The following is a 19,239-nucleotide window of genomic DNA, read 5'->3' on the forward strand; positions in this document are numbered from 1 at the left end:
AGTAGTTTCATTAGTCTCGCCTACAGTACGTCTCGCTATACATCTTATACAGTCGTGCCGCATCCTCCCCCACCGCCACATGCCGCTCGATTAATACATTCTTAGACATCTTAGTATCATTGTCCCGCTTGTGTAATTTCCTACATTTGCGTCTGAATGTGTGTGTGTGTGTGTGTGTGTGTGTGTGTGTGTGTGTGTGTGTGTGTGTGTGTGTGTGTGTGTGTGTGTGCACGCGTGTAGGTGTATTTTTCATCGCGCCTTTAAACGCCCCCCACCAACATGATTGAAATCCACTGCGCATTTCGAACCGATTCGCCGTGCCGAAAACCAACATATGCCTTCCTAATTATTACTTTCTACTTCTGCAGCATACCTAGCTTATCTTTACCTGTCATTCGTATATTTATTTACACACATCCTACACCACCATACCAAGGTTCGTCGTGTAGCAATTTTTCTGCTAGTATCATTATTATGTCACCTATTGAAGAACCTTGCACAGGCGGACAAATTATTTTCCCCAGTCGTCATTGTAACGGTACGGAATGGAAATTACTTTTCAGCGACCGTTTCATAGCAACGGCCAAACTCGCACGCACTCACACATACGCACACACACGTATACCGTAGTACATATTCACCTAGCCTGCAATTGCTGGAGCTTGTGCACCGGGTGTGTGTGCTTTACCCTCTTGGTTGATGAGTTTCGTCTGGTGACGCTTTTTGGTTGGTTTGCTTTCATCCTCGTTCTCCTCTCCTCATCCTTACCGTAGTGTGAGATATTCAATATGTCTTGCTTTTTCTTTTCCTGCTGATTGTATACTCTTTTTGCAACCTTTCCTTCATTTGCTTTAGCAGCAGCACTGCTCACGTAGCGTTAAGGATGGTGGCAAAATTTATTCACTTTAAATCATGTTGGCGAAAATGTTGAGTCGCGTTTTGAGCTGTCGTGGTGTACCCCAACCCCCCCCCCCCCCCCCCCATCGCTCTCCGCTTTCTTACTTCAATGCTCACAAACATTAACAGGTCAGTACACGCAACAGAACAGAACATTTTGCATCGTGTAGGGTGAGACAGCATTGAGAGGGAGAGGGCTTTTTTATTATTAAATTTGTTTCATTTGTCGACCAGCAAATCTTTCAAGCTTGCGCTCGCCGAGGCAATGCCGTCGCCCACTGGCCGTTATTGCACTGGTTCCGTTCTAGTTGCATTCTCCAATGACTGCTCGCCTTTTTTGCTCTTGTTCAACCACTATCCACTCTTGCATCTTCTGCATTCGTTGCATTATACTGCGATGATCACGGAGCTGGGAAAAGCATGAATCTAAGTGTTGTTTTTTTCTTCACTTTCTGCTCCTGCTTTCTTTTAACTACCCCCGACGAACTGTACGGGCAACGCAACGCAACGAACCATATTTACATCGCACAACAAACGAAAATGGAGCGCCTGGTTATGCTGACCCCCACTTTAGGGAGCCGGAGCGTGCCTTTCTGCATGCGCGAATGTTTCGCTGTGTGTGCGCGTTTTTTTTTGGGTTTGCTTCACTGTTCGTTTGCATTTACTCACTTTCCATTTACTAAGATTTTGATGTTTTCCATCCCGTTTGACAGTTTCCTTTGCGCGACCAACACGATGAACGAGTCTTTCCAGCCGGATGGTTTTATGGGACAACGGGCACCACACACACACACACACACAAATAAATACTAGGGGAGTTTTATGGATTCGGGTGGTTCTTCACATTTTGCCTCATTTTTTCCTGTGCTCGTTCTAAATGACACTCGCTGAACCGTTTTCCGGGTACTCGGAGTAACCGAACAACCGGGAAACCACTCACAATGCAATACCCACTACTGCCGACCCACAAAAAGTGCGAATGTGTTGTGAATGTGTGTGTTTAGTTGTGGGACAAGAAGGGCGGCCACTATCATCACACCGAGCTAAGACCATTCAGAGCGCTCAAACCAACGCCACGAAGGAAGAGATGGACCGGTGCCGACCACAAGACGCCGGCCGTTGACCTACACTGCCACCGGAAAGAAGTGCCACCAGGGTCGAAAACACTATTTGCATAACCGCTGCCACTGCTGTCCGGCTGGCTGGATGCAGAGCACCGAGCGTAAGGATTATTCGCTCCGCACCACCCGGTCTGGATGCTGTAGATGACATGTCTCCTGTGCGTGGAAGCGCGAGTGAGAGAGTATAGAAGAGAAAGGAGAGAGAGAGAGAGTGAGAAAGAAAAATGTTAAAATTAGAATCATCATGTGATTCGGTTGAGGAAGCGGGTGTGTGACAACCGGGAGAGACAAACCGGGAATGATTAATGGACGATGGGTGTCAAAATATGGGTGATGTTAATGTGTCCACTTCTCCACCCGTGAGAACTCGTTTGCTGAAAAGCACTAAAGATCCCCGATAAGCAGCTCACAGCAGGGAAAGGTACTGATGCATGGTATAGTGGAGTAAAACGAGCTGTGCTTTTAAAAAGAATACTTTAAACATGTACGAACGAACTGTTGTACAGAAATGGTGTGTGCTTGTTGAATATAATTATGTTGAATATAATTACTTTTTGGCTGGGGATTTTTTTTTTTATCAATATCAGAGGATTTATTTTTAAGATTAAAAATTCAATATTTACGCAATATGAGCCATTTGCTCAGATTTAACACTTTAACTATCGTGTCACATGGAACCGTAAGATGAAAAATGAAATTTTCATTTCAATCAGCAAGTTCGGTTCTCATTATTAAACGACTCTCCACTAAGAACTAATAACAGTGCACAGGTAGAGCACTAAAGGGTGGTTAAAATCGCAACAAAATTTGTTACTCTCATCTTACGCTTGCCATCGTACAAGAGGCTCATTAAATTGTTAAAGAACCCTCTAAAAAAGTTACTTTAAAACAGCCAACTAAAATATGGTCACCCTTTGACATTAGAAGTTCTATGTGCACAGAGACAAAGACGCAAACTTCATCACTTTGATTAGTTTTTTATTTAATTTGGATGCCCAATTGGCTAAGGGAAAAATAGAGCAAAGATACGTAGAATACATAGTTCTGTTAATTCAAATCACATCACCAAACTGTACTGTATGAAAATCTCGGCAAGTATCCGAGCAGATTGGGGAAAAATATCCTTTGAACAGTCTAGTCTGTAAACAAACTAGAATGAATTTTGTTACGTTTTAATAATTTAAAATAAAAAATCATAAAATTTGATTAACAAATAATTTGTTTTATAATGTTACAAAATTTCTTTATCTTTGAACTGTATTAACTTCCCCTGAAATCTCAAGGAGGTGTTTCCAATTTTCAATTGAAACTTTTTATCAACTACCGGCCCTGATCTAGTGAATTTCTTCTGTTGGTAAATGTTTTGGTGCATTTTACTCTTACATTCTGATACATTTTTACCAGAGCATAGATGTCTTTTGCCTCAATAAGATACAAATCTATCTAATATAAAAATAATATTTAATGATGAGCATATTACTTTTAGCAAAAATGGCAAAAAAATTTGTGCACAGATCGTTATGCTAAAAAAAACACAATATTTGATTAAATTGACAGTCACTAGAAAATTGCATTGCAAATTAAACTTTTTGCTTAAGTGAGGCATGTTATCTAATATTTCCCTACTGCTTATGTTTTTATCCAAAAGTGCTATCTACCGATCTGTTCGTTTGATTTCATTTTTATGGACTGTACAGTTTCATTGTTTTTTTATTTAGATTTCAAACACTGAAAAAAACTTTATGCTTTCAATGACATCCCTATGGGCCATTGAACAAATGGCTAGTTAATGAACAGTCAATAACTACTTTTCATATCAATAATTGCAATTTTTATAAATTCTATGTCGCTAAATATTGATCTCCTAATATCACCAGCAATACATGTAAAACAAAGCCTTAGAGTCGTCATTCAACTTTAGTGTAGATATCATATTTCCAGCATCTCATAACTGCAATGACCGTTATGCCCAGCGCACACAGATTCATGTTCATTTTATGATCCATATTTTTTTAATCCTAGTCCCATTTAACTCTGCCTTCCGGAACATATTTTAAACATCGATGGCAGTACAATGGTGGTAAAGTGGCCAGGAGAACGAACGTAAAAAAAAGCAGGGGACGGACAAATATGAAAACCATTAAGCTAAAAGTTTCACTCCCAGCCGACCCTGGCCCGTTTTGGGTCAGTTCGGTTTAATTTTACTGCTTCATGCCTCCATCCTTTGCCAACGGCGTTTCACGTACTAGCAAACGGGCTTGGCTGTACACATTTAAGGAAAAAAGTGGAACGGGGATAACAAAAAAAAAAAAACATTCGCTTCACTTCGGCTCATTCGCCTGATGCACTGCTTGGCTACGATTTCCATCTCCATCGTCCTGGAAGCATGGAAACTGTTGACATATCAACCTTTCATGTTTGTTCGCATGTTCCAAACCGGTAGCAACCTTTCAACAGAATAATACACACACAAAGACACTAACACAAGCAAAGCTCACACACGATGAATGACATGGGAGCTATAAGTACCCTCCCGTTTGACTGCGATCACAAATGTCCCGACTGCATCGGGACAAAAACAAAACATAGTTTCATCTCCACTCCTCTGGTGTTTCTCTTTCGTGATTGTGAAGGTTTTGTTTTTTGAGCCTGCATGTAAATGAATTCCTCTTTTAGCGAAACGGTCAACGCCGTTAGGCGTGACCAACTCGACATGTCACACAGGTTGAACAGTTTCCGGCGAAAACGGTGGCGCGAATAATCGAACGGAAATGTAATAGGCTTTTGTATCATGGGGAGGAGCACAGTTAGGGAGGGAAAGTCAACACGATGTAGTTACAGGAAAAAGAAAATAGGTAGAAAAATCTAGCCTAGTGTTCAATTAGAACTGCATCATCAGATTTCGCTCAATGTTTTCATTGAAACGAATGAGCCTTATGGCTATGTGGCGATGGAACGGTTTAACATATTGACCAACCGTGCAAAAGTGTTTTATTATTGCGCATTTTGAAATATTTCCAATAAATGAAGGTAATAGATAATATATAAGGTAATACCGAGCTGTAACTTATCGTATGGAATAATTATCATTGGCTTATATAAACAAGCATTTTTGGTATGGCCCGGTACTTATGTTCATCGATAAGCGTAGGGCAATAAATCGCCTCAGCGTAGGTCCGTACTAGTGATGTGCTCTCTGGAGCCTTATAGACAGAAGGACAGAAACGAAGCTACACTTTTCTTAATTTATGAGCTAGGAGTACCTACCCTATAGCTACCCAAAGTAAGGTCTCTTAGCTCCATCGATTCCAGCTAGGGATATTTCTTATAAATTTCCAAGATCGCCTCGATAATCACCAAAACGATGAAGTCCCAGTAGTGAAGTACTGGGTATATTTTTAATATATTTTTATATCATACAGTTGAAACGACTAAACTACTTTTTCGGAAACGCACGACACTACTAAATAAATTAAATGTTTCTACTACAACACATTATGCACTTCTACTTAAATTCACCACCAGAATAACCAAAGTCTATATAATACAGAGGTCGATGCATAGCTCGATTTTGGTCCACCATTTTGAAAGCTTGTTTTTGACAGTTAGATGAAAAAGTTTGTGAACGATTCCACACAACCAAACACTTTTTAGGGCCAATTGTGCTTTTTCTGTACAAAATCTAGTGTAACTATACATTTCCTTCTCATTTACGTGGCATGGAGTAGTTTTTTCACTAATTCATCAGTTAAAAACGACCAAAATCAGAAAACAAGCCTATTAACTTTGGTCCTCTTGAGTTGCACATGATTTCGTCCTAATTTTGGGCACTGATCTTGTTATAATCAATAATTGTACTATAATTCTATCTTTTCTTGATATTCGTCCACTTTTTTAAGTATAATATTACAAACAAACGATGTAAAAATGACCGAAAATGCATTCAGACCACTGCATGCACAACAACTAAACCAACAAAATGTATGCTACGATGAAGCTATTGAAGCTTTTTCATCCAGCTGCCAAAACTTTCCCACGCTTTTTGATCAAATGTTCTGGACGACTCGACCTCTGTATTATATAGACTTTGAGAATAACAATGAGTCCACGAAAAATGTTCGCGTCTTCCTCAACCGCCATCGCTCCACCGAACCTCCGATCCACGAACCCCGCACAGTAGCCGTCGATTTTGATAAGGCCGCCTTAAGACGCGTCTACACGTATCTTGTCGATATCTACATCTAAACGAAGCTTATCTGATCGACATTTTCTTATCGTAGCGGCCGAGGTCGCTACACAGTTTACAGTACAGAAGTACATATAATACCACCACTATAGGAACACATTATGACAACTATACGAATAATACCGTCGTTAAGGGTACAATGGAGCATTCAGTATAAATGGTTGTGTCAAGGAAGATATTATGTATTACATTTACAAAATGTTAAAATATTCATACATCTATATTTTTCACACTTTAAATTCATTAAACCATATTTTTATCACCATAAATAGCATCACTATTGGTACATTTACCCAGTACAAAATCTATACGGTTTTCTAATTTTTGATCTAGAGGGCTATGAAATGAGTGAAAATGAGTGTCGCGGCGAACGTTCCCAGGAGCGAACGAGTTCGCCGGTACGGCTGAATGTAAATACAATGAAGTCCTTCTGATTTGCGACCTTTCCAGTTTAAACTCCCGCCCCCCCCCCCCTTATTTGAACATTTTTCGAAGTCCCTTCATTTTCCATACATTTTTACCCTTTTAATTTGCCTCTGAAAACCTCTGAAATCTATGTCTTACTTATTTGTGTATGGTGTTGCCATGGTTATAGTATTATGTATGCTCCAATCTGCAATCCTGTTTGCAGTTTTCACCTTTTCCTCTCCCCCTTAGAACTTTTCATTCCATTTCAATCTCTCTAATTTGAAAACCCCTCTTATTTGACAGTCCTCAGACAGGTTCTCAAGTTGAGAGTCGACTGTAATCTAAAGCCTTCATAAGGCTGGAAATACACGAACCGAGATCGCCGCGGTACCGAGACATTCGCGCCTTGTTGACAACAGTTATAGAACAGAATCCAAATAGCCAAAATTGCTTAAGCAGCCAATTTTGGCATGCTAAAGATCGCTGCTTGATTCGCCTTTTGCAGTAGATAAACAGCATTAAAGTTCCAGGTGGTCCTTCTTAATAGCGCCTAAGCTTTTCATAGCGGTCATTTTGGCGGAAGCTTCCTTATGCTACGATGCCGGGGATAATTTTTCTTTGTATTTCAAGCAAGCGTCTCGATGAAATAAACAACAGGATTTGTTTTGTTTGTATACTTGTGTATATTTTTAAAATGCTTAATATTCATAAATTACACTAAATCACAATTTACTGTACAATCACCATCACTTTCCTCAAAATCCCTTCTTCAAAGAACTAATCTAACTTGTGCAGCAGCAATGAGATGATTGACGGCGTCAGACTTTGGCAATTTGACAAGAGCCAGCTTGTACCGATGGCATGCATTAAACAGCTATAAAGTTCCACCAAGTTCAGTACACATTCTTAAAAAGTCTTAAAGTTCCATCGTCAACCCTACAGATAGTACTAATCAGCCGCAAAGTTCCAAAGAGTACCGTGTGCTTGTTAAAAAGCTTTATGGTTCCACCAAGTACCGTTTTATCTCTTAATCACCCACAAAGTTCGACAATGAGAACGATTAAACAGCCTCAAATCAGCTAGGAGTTCTAGCTGTCTATTTGGGAACATTCCTGAGATTTTCGCGGTAACGAAAATCGATTATGTTTACTTTTTCTGGCGCATTTGCTTGAAAACTCGTGTCGAGAAACCAGTTTTGTATTTTATTTTGCATACACTATATGAAACAAATAATTTGATTCGCAAATTGATAAAACATATTCGACCTTGGCACCAGTTCTCGGATGATTCCATACACGAACCACGATTATCTCGCCTGCCTCTCAGATATTATAACAAAATTGACAGTACAAGTCATACGTGATTTTTACAGTACCGATTAAGCCTCGGTTCGTCTATTTCCAGCCTAAGATGCTCTATTTTGTATCAATTTTAATTTTATTCAGCTTACAGTAAGTTCATCCATGTCAAAGACGCAATTTATTGAACAGATAGCATAAGAAATCTATGCTGAATAACATAACAACTGATATTATGTAGCGCAACAGTCGATCTCAGCATTGGCTTGGCTAAGCCACCAATGAGCTGGGCTATCTGAGACTTGTTGCTGTATTCATAGTTGCTATATTCATGCATGACGGGTATGTTTAAGTTATGCGACTTGACAGCATGGAATCGATACAACTCTTATTTAATGACAATGTGTAAATCTTTACCTATGAGGTTACGGCAATTTTAGAACAACAAAATCACTCTCATGCAATTAATTATCAAATTCAATAATGAACGGAACGGAATCCCCTACACACAAACACACACAACGAATCCGTTTGTTTTACCGGTGTATAACATATCGCATAGTTTCGTTTTGCCCGTTGTGCATAGTATAATAAGCTACAATTTCTCTTGTTCTACTCCTCCCTTGCACGCTTCCTAGTACTTTTTTGTTCTTTCTGGTCTAACAGCAAACTAGCTGAAATGCTTTTTCAATTCGAGCAGAAAATGCAATATCATTACAATGTCGACCTACGAAATTTGCATCAGCATGCAGCTGCATCACGAGCCACGAGCCTCCACTCGGCATGCAAAATGGTTCGGCCAAAGGCAAACCGGAGAAGGAGCAGCACAAAAAAACAGACATCTTGCGATCATTCGCTCGATGATCTGGCTTGCCAAAGAAAGCTTCTCTTTTTTTTTGTTGCTTATGGTAGAGTTTCCTACCAAAAACGGGTGTCGGTGGGTCGTGCTCGGTCACGTAATAACATTTTCGTTTCCGTCATCGACCATCGGAAAACGCTTGCAGCGTTGTTCTTACCCCCTGTGTGCCGCCACCGTTAATGTTCGAGATGAGTGTAAAAAAAGCACCCCAGAAACCCCGCACGAACGTTTCCCGTGTGCCTGTAATCGACCAGCAATAGTGCTGGTGGTAGGTACACTTTGGCTTTGGCAGCAGCTACGTACTCATCTGCATGCGAAGCTCGCGATAAATGTGCCGTTCTGCAAACTAATTGAATTCTGTGCCTGTGCGCCTGTGTTTTGGGGCGAAGAACACGCTTTGGGTGGACTTTGCACGGGCGGGTTGCAATGTAAACGTGCATAAAAGTTACCCGAAATGTTTTGGCACAAAACTGCTGCTACGAGCTGCTTTCTTTGGGACCTTTTTTGACCTCTTGAAAGGCCTTGCGCAATGATGCGGCGAACTTCATGGCCGTTGTCACTGCTTTACTTTTGTCTGTGCTGTGTGCTGTAGGGTAGGTTAGGGGCCAATAGTTTTGGATTGAATGAGGCCTCGTTGAAATAATCAAGGAAGCAATTGCAATGGTTATCAGAACTTTTACTACATGATCAGTCAAATTGAGTCAAGTTTTCCGAGGGAGATACCAGGCCATATCATTTAAAATATAAAATTATCATAAATCTTGATACTGTTTTCATATAATATTTCGTTTTCAAATTGAATTCCCCATAATTTATTGGTTGGTTCCCATAATTTTTTGGTTGCTTCCCATATTTTTTGGAGTGTTTCCACGAAGTTTTGCGAAGTCTGGGCATTTCCCATATTGCTTTGATTCAATTGTATTGATATCCAATCGGACGATACCAAAAAATTATGATAACTAATCAAATATCTATGGTATACGATGAAAAAATCGTGAGACGAGCCCAAACAGAATGGGAACCGACCAATAAATCGTTAGAAGCCCTGTAAAACCAAAGAAATAAGCGCCTAATGATATGCAATGTGCATGAAAAATGGGGCTTTATTAACGTGTTATTTTTTCGCAGAACCTCCTCATTAGCTAAATTGACGCAATATATTTCGCAAAATGTGAATGACTCGTTTGCGACTTGTGCTAAAATAAACAACTGTATAACAGAAGTAAACTTCGTCAACTCCCGCTCCACAAAATTACCTTGTATTTGCGTCATGTAGGCATCACTGTTTTGATTGTCAAAATCGCTGCTATCGTGATGGTGGTAGGAAGATGCTGCCGACGACTGGTCGTAGATCGAGTGTACATAGTTGACTGGATTGAGCCCAACCGGAGAAGCCGATGCCGCCATCAGCTTTGGTCGTTCGTCCTCGATCCACCGATCGACGCGCTGCTCGTACACGTCGTAGATTACAGCAATGCAGCTAAACTGCAGATGAAAGAAAGCAAACATATAACGGTAAGGCTATGGTCACTCACAAGAAAGGGAAAAGATGCAAAACAGTTCAGCTGAAAGATGAAACAATTTCTCTTCGCGCGAGCTAACTAGCTAACGAACGAAGCTTCCGGTATTACCGCCTTCCTGCTAATCAATGTCACGCATCATCGACCCGCGCAAACAGTCGTGTAGTAGACAAACGCAAGCAGAGACGCTCACAACACTGTAGAAAGATAAATAGAGCCAACGCAAGCAAATCCACCGCCCCTGCTCTTCACTCTGCTGCGACCAAAAAGCATAACCTAGTGGCAAAAGCTCGAACGTAAAGAAGAAAGCGCGGACAACTTGCTTTCCCTTTTCTACCCGCGACACACGATTTGTGCTACATAAAAGCGACTGATAACTGTCTTCCTTGAAGTAAACGATTATTTATGTTTGCGGAGGGAAGAAGAAAAAAAATAATGTTGAAACACTCGCGATTGGACAAACGATGGAAAATAGAAGCTTTCAGCCTTTTGAGAAGTCGCTTCAATGGTAGATGAAAAGCGAAAGGGAGGGAAAAAAATCAAGCGACAAAAGTCAACTCCGGAATGACGAAAACGGAACTCGGTTGCTTCTTATCTTTCATATTTGTACATCCTTTCATGTCACGCTGTTACAGCGCGCGATTCAGCAGCAAATGGACCGCCAAGCGACGATTTTTCCCGGTATGTCGTCAATGTGGCGGAAAATGACGATGTTGTTTGTTTCCGGGCGAAGTAATGCTTTGAGTGGAAAACAAGTGCCGTGGCTGGCGGTTGCTTCTAGACAAGCTGGGCCAAGGCAGCAAAGGCAAACATGTACCAGGGATGGCAATGAACGAAAGTATGTGTGCGTGTATGCTCGAGATGAACAACCACTCTCATCGCTACTTTCGTTCTGCAGAACTTTCCAGCTGCTCCATAGTTTCAAGTTGAGCAATTATGCGAAATCCGATATAAAAAAGCAAGCTTTAGTGTGCAAACTAACAAAGCTTCAACATATGTTAACATATCCCAGCAATTCGATAACACACACTAACACACACACACACACACATACACACACACACACACACACACACACACACACACACACACACACACACACACACACACACACACACACACACACACACACACACACACACACACACACACACACACACACACACACACACACATCACCTACTTTGAGTTTACTCCGGCCGAGAAAATGATGGGAGAGATGAAAAAATAGCCCCAGGGTGGATGTGTCAAGTCCACTCCGCTGGTCCTTGTAGATCGGGTACTGCATCATTTGCGACGCATTGATCTGTAAATAATAGAAGAGTTGTGATGGTTAATGAAAATTCAATCATTTTATCCCGCGATGGGAATTATATAATATCTTTTATAAGACGAAGAGTGCAAATTTTAAGATGATTTTTCCAAAATTAGCTTTTGTTCTTGATTCATACATCAAATATATTAAAATATGGAAAATAAAAGTGTTGTTTCATTGAAAAGATGTATCACAATATACTAAACCTTTTTTACAAGAGGCTAATACAAAGTCAACTTCATGTAAAGCTAGTTGTGTATCAACTGTTGCATACTTTTAGGCGTTATGCGTTGATTAATGGTAAAAAATCATGCCAAGAATTTTAGAAACCACTTTATTTACTTTATTGATTGGCTTCGGAATGTTTTAACTTAATGTTTTTTATTAGAGTGATGACAGAAAAGTATGTAAAGTGATGACAGTTGGCAAAATAAGCACATGGTTTAAACGAGTATTGATAAAATATTTTAGATTTTAGACTATTCCAGTGTAATAAGTTCCAAAACCAATAACGTATAGCATAATGACGAAGAACGATGCTCTTAGAAACTTAGAAACTTTTCTAGTAACTGTTTTAAATATTTCATTTGTGTTTTTAATAAAGATAATATATACAATGAAATTACAACTTTGTTCAATCTTTAACTAATGTCAAAACGTTTGCATTAATAAAACTGACCAAAAATTGTTGAATTTTCATGAATTTATTTTAACACGCAATAAAAAAGCGTTAATTTTTCTTTGAATAAAAGTATCCCATTAGTCTGTAGACAAAATTTTACAATTCTATCAGTCAAACTCTAACCGTAATGGCGAGCAAAGAACGGCACCCCGCAGCGTCTAAAACGGACTTCGTGGGCCAGGTTGTGGATGTTGTATAAGCTTTTTTCGGCATCTACAACACTTTACACTATTAGACAACAATCAGAGCATCGAGAGAACGCCCGGTTCCGAATGGCCGATGACCCTGAGCGACTTGAGGTTCCAAAGGAATCTGATAATGAAGACCGAGGGACAAGCGGCTACATTGCTGCGTTAGCTTGGCCGGAAGGTCTATGCGACCGACCAAACAGTGAAATAGTTCCTGGCGAATATCAACAAATATATCAGGGAAGAAAGAAATCTCATCCACTTGCTTCGCAGCTGCACGCAATGACGCGAAAACTCAATGCGATCATTTTAGGCGAATTGCGATGGAATTTCGATATGACCAGCGAACCGGTCGAGCATCCACCAGCTGCGTTCCATCCAAATTTTCTGGACCAACATGATCCAGAAAAGCTCTACTGCAACAATGTTGCCGCAAGTAGTTGAGGAACTGAGGAGGAATTGATAAAAAATCTAAGGTAGAGCTTAAAATATGTCTACACGCATGTCTTCGTCCAACCTGGCCAAAAATCCGGCGAAAAAAACTGACGAAAGGCAGCGCACATGATCGTAGATTTATTTTGCAAGTAAGTTTAAATAATTACCTTTGAAAGGATGCTCATAGATGGAATTAATTACTCTTAGTTTTTTTGTTTGCTACAATGAGGCGAAAAACCTTTTTTTATGCAAACGTTAGACAAAGACAGGCATTTCATTAAAAATGGGAGATATTTTTCTTGCTCATGAAAATGTTAAAAAGTTCTCTTACTTGAAGAGTAGATGATTTTCTTACGGATAATTAATGTACTCACATAAATGTAGCCGCCAACAGATCGTCATTATTTCAAATTCATTATTTAAAATGGTGGTTCATTATTTCAAACCACCTTCTTTAAACGATTATCTTAACACCTTACTATACTACACAATAAATCATCAATAATAATCTTACTTCAAAGGTTTTCTTCTAGGAATGCTTTACTCGCCTGTGGTAAGTATTAATTACAGCAACATGGAAAACATTTTCAAATTTTCGATTCTTTGAAATGATGAATCGCTGTTTTCATTCAACCTTAAAGATTCCAGCTAAAGCCAACAAACTCGTACTGTCACTATCCATTTTCCCCTCATGTGTGTCCGGATGGGACCTGTCCGGACGGGTCAGTCTGCTGATGGGAAAATTACAACAGCCGCACTACAAGATCCGTGCCGCCTTCAATCGCACGTCGGTATGAGTTTCACTGCCTGGGGGATTTAACACACCACATCCTGCATTCGCTTTCAAGATACGGTCCGAGCTATCTCGAAGCGAGAAACTTTCCCCAAGCAACATTAGCACACCCAGGCAAGGGAAACATATTCCATCCAGCCCGAAACCATCACCCGAACGGTGGTAAACAAACCGAAACCCACACATGCTCCCATATGGAGCAGCAGCAGTGACACTGTTCGTTTCCCCTGGGAGGCAGCCACTCGACATCGTCAAAAGCTTCCTTTCCCTGGAACAGCAAGTTTGCGAGGGTTAAATAAAGTACAAACTGAGCAATGGCTTACGGAGAGTGGAGATTTAGATTCGTAATGCTGCCAGAATTACTGCTGCCGGGCAGCATTTACTATTTACTAGCAAACCCATGGAGTGCCGCTGTGAACTTGTCGCTCCTTTGCCCTTCCCTGTGCTCACTGCTGCCTGACACTGACATCGCTTCCGGGCGGGCTCTTCCAGCTCTTACACGGCTGCAAGCTCAAGCATGTTTTTATCCACTCCAGCACCCATCCCACTGCCGCAGTGTGATGACAGGGATTTGTCGACACCGGAAGATTGATATTCCGAAGGATTAAAGTTTTAATTAAATACATAAAACGATTTCCCATGTTGATTGAATTTCTAGCTCTTTTGCTCAAGGGCCGAAGCGGGGTTATGCTATGTGCAACAAACCGTTCCGTATTGGATTTCAATGTCACACGACCTGAGTCTGTAGGGTGAGGTCCTGTGTTCCAAGAATCAATGCTTGAATGGGATCGTTTGCTGCTGAAGATATCCTCACCCGGGACGTACCTTTTTGTCGTCCAGCAGCCAGGTAAGATTGGCTGCCGGTTTCGAGTTGTAGGACGTGCAGTTGCCCAGCACCACGTCACCTATTCGGTAGAACTGTTTGATGCCCGTAATTAGCGGCTTTGTAACAGGGACGTCTGGAGGAAGAAGAAAGATATGGAGAAAAATGAGCAATCGCTTAAAGAACCATGTTTGTAGCCATAAAACACTCACCAACAACTTCCATCTCGCTGGACACGATCATCGTATCGAACGACGGTAGATCGGCAGACACTTCGCAGCTGTATTTGCCTGTTGCTGCCGGCTCCACCGCCACCAGCGTCAGATGGCTACCGTTCGATAGGGGGCGCTGTTGCAAACAAAGAGGAACAAAGGTGTATTAAAACCAAGCAGAATGGACGGGACGGGAGAGTTTTTGAGTTTACCCAGATGCTTTTATTATTTTGTTTTCTATCGTATGTCACGTGTCATGTTTAGCGTGTTCACCATACCATTCATGCTAGCAACATCAAACGGCAGGGCGTACAAGTGAAAAAAGCCACCAGTGTGCTGGTGCGGAAAAAAACCTGGGCAACTGTGATGTGGACAGATTTTGCTAACGCTCGTCGCTATGTACCGGCAAACCTATACAGGCTGTGTTTATTATTTTAGCCTACACTGTGACCGGGACGTCACTGGCACTGGATGAGCTGTCAGGTGGAAAAAATGTCTTTTTTGTTGCCATTTTTTATGCGATTGCTCCGGTTACCATTCACGGATGGAACATTTTTATGGGTCAATCATAGCGTTGTTGAAATGTGGCGTGTTTTGCTGTTGTCTGGAAAAAATGCTTTTAATAGTTCTCGATAAAAGCTGTACGTTATATTAATTTTGGTTGATTAAAAACTGATTGCAATTTAGCAGAAGCGGTAGTAAATGGTATAATCAAATGGTATAATTAATTACGGTATTTTTTATTGTCCATATAACAGTTTTTAAAGTCCATTATAAAAGGGTTGCAAAATGAAGACCTCATAAAAAAAACTCGACCATATAGTCTTTCAATTACTAGCCAAATTTCACTCAGATCAAATCTATAGAACACTACCGAACTGCAACTGCTTCGCATGAGTAACAGCGGCAAGAAGTACCGACATCATTAGTGTGCAACAGTGTGCCACACAATCAGGTCATTACACAATGCTGCACCGCATCGACTAACCCAAATCCTCTTCCTGGAACTAATTGTGCTTGCTACCTTTGCCTTTGCACCCAACGCAGGGTAGGCGAGCCTGTCTGATCCGATTCAGCATCGTTAATCAGCAAACCAGCTAAAAACGGGGTAGCGACCGCACAGAGAACGGGCTTGCTACTAAAAGGAGAAAAAAGGTCAAACGAGAGAATAATCCTTACGAACGGCCGCGTAACAAAGGAATGATAATTATGATCCCGTTGATCTGTGTAACAAAATCGTGCGCGTTCGTGTGTGTGCGTGTTTGTGTGTGTGTGTGTGGAAGAAGAAAGTTTCCGATTAGAAATCATCATCATCCGGTGCACCGATGGATGCACCCAGGTTGTGCTGTGATGGTGGATAGATGCATTTTCTCCCACCGTACTGCATGTACTGCCGCCCAGAGTTTTTACTGTCTGCGCTCGCGACCGCATCAATTCCACCAAGGTAAGCGAGACAGAGCAAAATCGTGACTTCCGTACGCCCCAACAGTACGCCGTGTGCCCGCTCGTACTCACCTCCACCGACAGGCCCGCGACGACGAACGATTTCAGTGCGGGAATTTCCTTCGGCGTGTAGCGGAAAAACTCGCGCTTTCCCTTGTACCACTTGACGGAGTACAGCTCGGCACCCTCCATGTCGTAATGGCAGATCAAATTTGCATTATCGCCCCGCCTGATGGCAACCGGAACACTGACGCGCACGTCCTTCAGCGTGATGACGAGATCTGCGGAAATGCGGAGAGAATGGTAAAGCGGTGGAGATTGAGCTAAATCGGTTCTGACGGACGAACGTGCGGTTCTGGGGGGGGGGGGGTTGCTGGGAGGAAATTGCATTTATGAAAAGCTTGGTGTGAGAAAGAGGCGGGAAGAGACGGTTGGGATGGGTTGGGCGAGAAAAGAGCTGTAATGGGATTGGTGAGAAGTCAGAGCATTGATAGCGCCGTTTTGGCCATACGAAACCTCGACACCCACTCTCGGGCTGTGGGTTGTGGTGTCGATAGAGTCAATAATCGACTGTAAGCGATTTTGCCGACGTAACGATTCGGGTGGGATACTTTGGTGCGATAAAAATAGAATGGGATAAAAGTTTTGCTTTTTTTTTGTTATTTGGAAGCAGCATAATGTCGATGCTGGAACGCGTGTTTGAACGGTTTAGTGATCGGATTTATTACCGAATAAAGGAGTGCTATTTCATGGAGTGACAACTGATAATGGGAAGGGTTTTTTAAGTGGATTCAAATGTGTAGTAGTCATTTTCAACTTTGCTTCTCTCTTTGTTCATTTTTAAATTTCAAATTATCAGATGCGTAGCGTGAGGTTTGGTTGATCACTTTTAAGGGCGCCTTGCGAGATGGTAAATCATCATAATACAATCGCATGGTACAAGTATCTTCTCTCGAAACTCATTATTGAAATGACTCAAAATATATGCATAATTTATTCCATCATAAAATTGAGTGTTTAGTTGTTAACTTGTGAGTAAAACAAGTTGAAAAAAAAATATTTGGAATTGATTGATGCAAAGTTGAAGTTAGTTTATCATAAGTTAACATTTCAATAGTTAATTGAAATGTTAGTGTTCTGTCTTGAATCAAAAAGTGGTATCAAATAAGTTATCTTTTTCTCCGCTTACTGGTAACATCAAAACAGTGATGGTCAATGTAGGGTATATAGCCTACTCCGTCTCGTGGGGGAGATAACCTCCCGAGCAAAAGTCTTGAAAAAGGCTGGCACTCCGATATAAGCCTCCGCTATGCTAATCGCGGAACTTATTGAAGAGATCTTGCCACTCTTAGAGGAAATCGAATTTCCCAATTAGAGCAATGCTCACCGATACCTTTGAAGGAACTACTTAGTACTTTACACTGGAATTCTAGGCAGAACACACCCTTAAGGTTAGGCAATGAATTAATAACGCCCAAGCATAGGCAACACGCATTACATCTATTTTCCCATTAGACAGAAATCCCATTTAAACTAAAGTAATAGTGCCTACGCAACGGGAATTGTAGAAGAAGATGTATGTATCGCTAACGGAGCACATAGGCTTGACAAGAACACCCCCGAAATTTCCAATATACCATGTTAGAATTCAAATGTAATTAACTACGTTCTTTCTTCAAGATTTTGATGAGCATTGCTCATATTGGGAAGTTTGGGTTTCCATAACAGTGGCAAGACCTCATCAATAAGTTCCGCAGTTAGCATAGCGGAGGCCTATATCGGGATGCCAGCCTTTTACAAGGCTTTGGATCGGGAGTCAATCTCCCCCACTATACAGTCCACGAGACGAAGTAAGCCGTAGTAACCTACAGTGGTCATTTTTGAGCCTAGTGATTCTATGAGTTTATAAATTGTCAACAGAGTCACTCGTTGCTGATGCATTTTACGAGTAAATTCATAGAAACCAGTCAATGGTTACACAGAGCTTACGGACCAAGTAAATACTTTGAAGGAGAGGGCTAATGTAGGCGTGGATTATCTGTGACGTTGGGACGATCCCGTGGTATAGTCGTCAACTCGAAGGACTCAATTACAAACCCGTCATGGGTTCAATGGGTTTTTTTTTCGTTTACTTCTATCTAGCAACTGTTGTGTTAGATTTGCGGTTCAAAGTTGAAGAGTTGGTAAAAAAGTGTTCTATAGCTTTTTAACCCAAAGTGGACATTAGAGGGTTTGAATATTTTGATTCTTTAAACGAGCACCGTATGTTATTTTTTTATGCCTCTTCTCTTGTTTTTAATTGACAAAACCGTTTTCGCGGCAAAACGTTATACAACGAATTGCTGACGGGAACCCACAACTCTAAGCACATTTTATTTAAGCATTATTTGTACAGAAAAATCATTTTACAGATTCATAAGCTTATTCTGGATTAAATACGAAGTTTTTGCACTGTAATTGTTAGTTACAACAACCTTTTTTAGAATATTCGCCTTCATTTGTTTATCGGATGTATTATCGTTTTTTGAATTTTACCTTTTCTTTTTAGGTGAAGAAAATAATCCTACTGGAATAATCTAGAATAATCGCCCATTTGGGTTCCTTTTCTCAGGTCACTTGATACCTTCCCACGCTTCCCACGCTTCCCACGCTTAGTTTGCGTAGTGTTTTATCCAACCCTGAATACATTCTATGCGACAAATAAGAACAGAACTAGAATTATTGAATAATAAAACCATCTTGGCAATAAAAAAAAACTATTAAAAGGCAAGGTTAAAGTTATCTTCATCCACGACCTCCTGTTGCCAGCTCTAGCTATAAAAATACCTACACCAGCCAACATCACACATAAACTTCTGTTCGTTTCTTAGCCAGTCGCAAATGTCTCATTTGCCAAAGCGCGGTCTAGACTGGCGAGGGTTTTTCCCACTAAAAACATCAGAATTGTAACAAATTGTATGCTATATTCGCACCATTGTAAGAACAAGCCCTTTCGAAGC

At 40.9% G+C, this 19,239-nt stretch overlaps 1 protein-coding gene across 1 annotated transcript in view; it reads right to left on the bottom strand.

Moving 5' to 3' along the window:
* Positions 1-969: 969 nt before the first annotated feature.
* The window catches only part of LOC121597410, a 41,204-nt gene continuing 22,934 nt past the window's right edge, over positions 970-19,239 (bottom strand). The window contains exons 2-7 of the mRNA XM_041923145.1: positions 16,313-16,521; positions 14,798-14,933; positions 14,588-14,721; positions 11,533-11,655; positions 10,086-10,314; positions 970-2,174 (exon numbers count right to left, since the gene is read on the bottom strand). Coding sequence (XP_041779079.1) covers positions 1,960-2,174; positions 10,086-10,314; positions 11,533-11,655; positions 14,588-14,721; positions 14,798-14,933; positions 16,313-16,521 — 1,046 coding nt within the window. The 3' untranslated portion in view covers positions 970-1,959. The remainder of the gene's footprint in view (positions 2,175-10,085; positions 10,315-11,532; positions 11,656-14,587; positions 14,722-14,797; positions 14,934-16,312; positions 16,522-19,239) is intronic.

Source organism: Anopheles merus, chromosome 3R, assembly GCF_017562075.2.
Source record: "Anopheles merus strain MAF chromosome 3R, AmerM5.1, whole genome shotgun sequence".
In the NCBI taxonomy this organism is placed as follows: domain Eukaryota; kingdom Metazoa; phylum Arthropoda; class Insecta; order Diptera; family Culicidae; genus Anopheles; species Anopheles merus.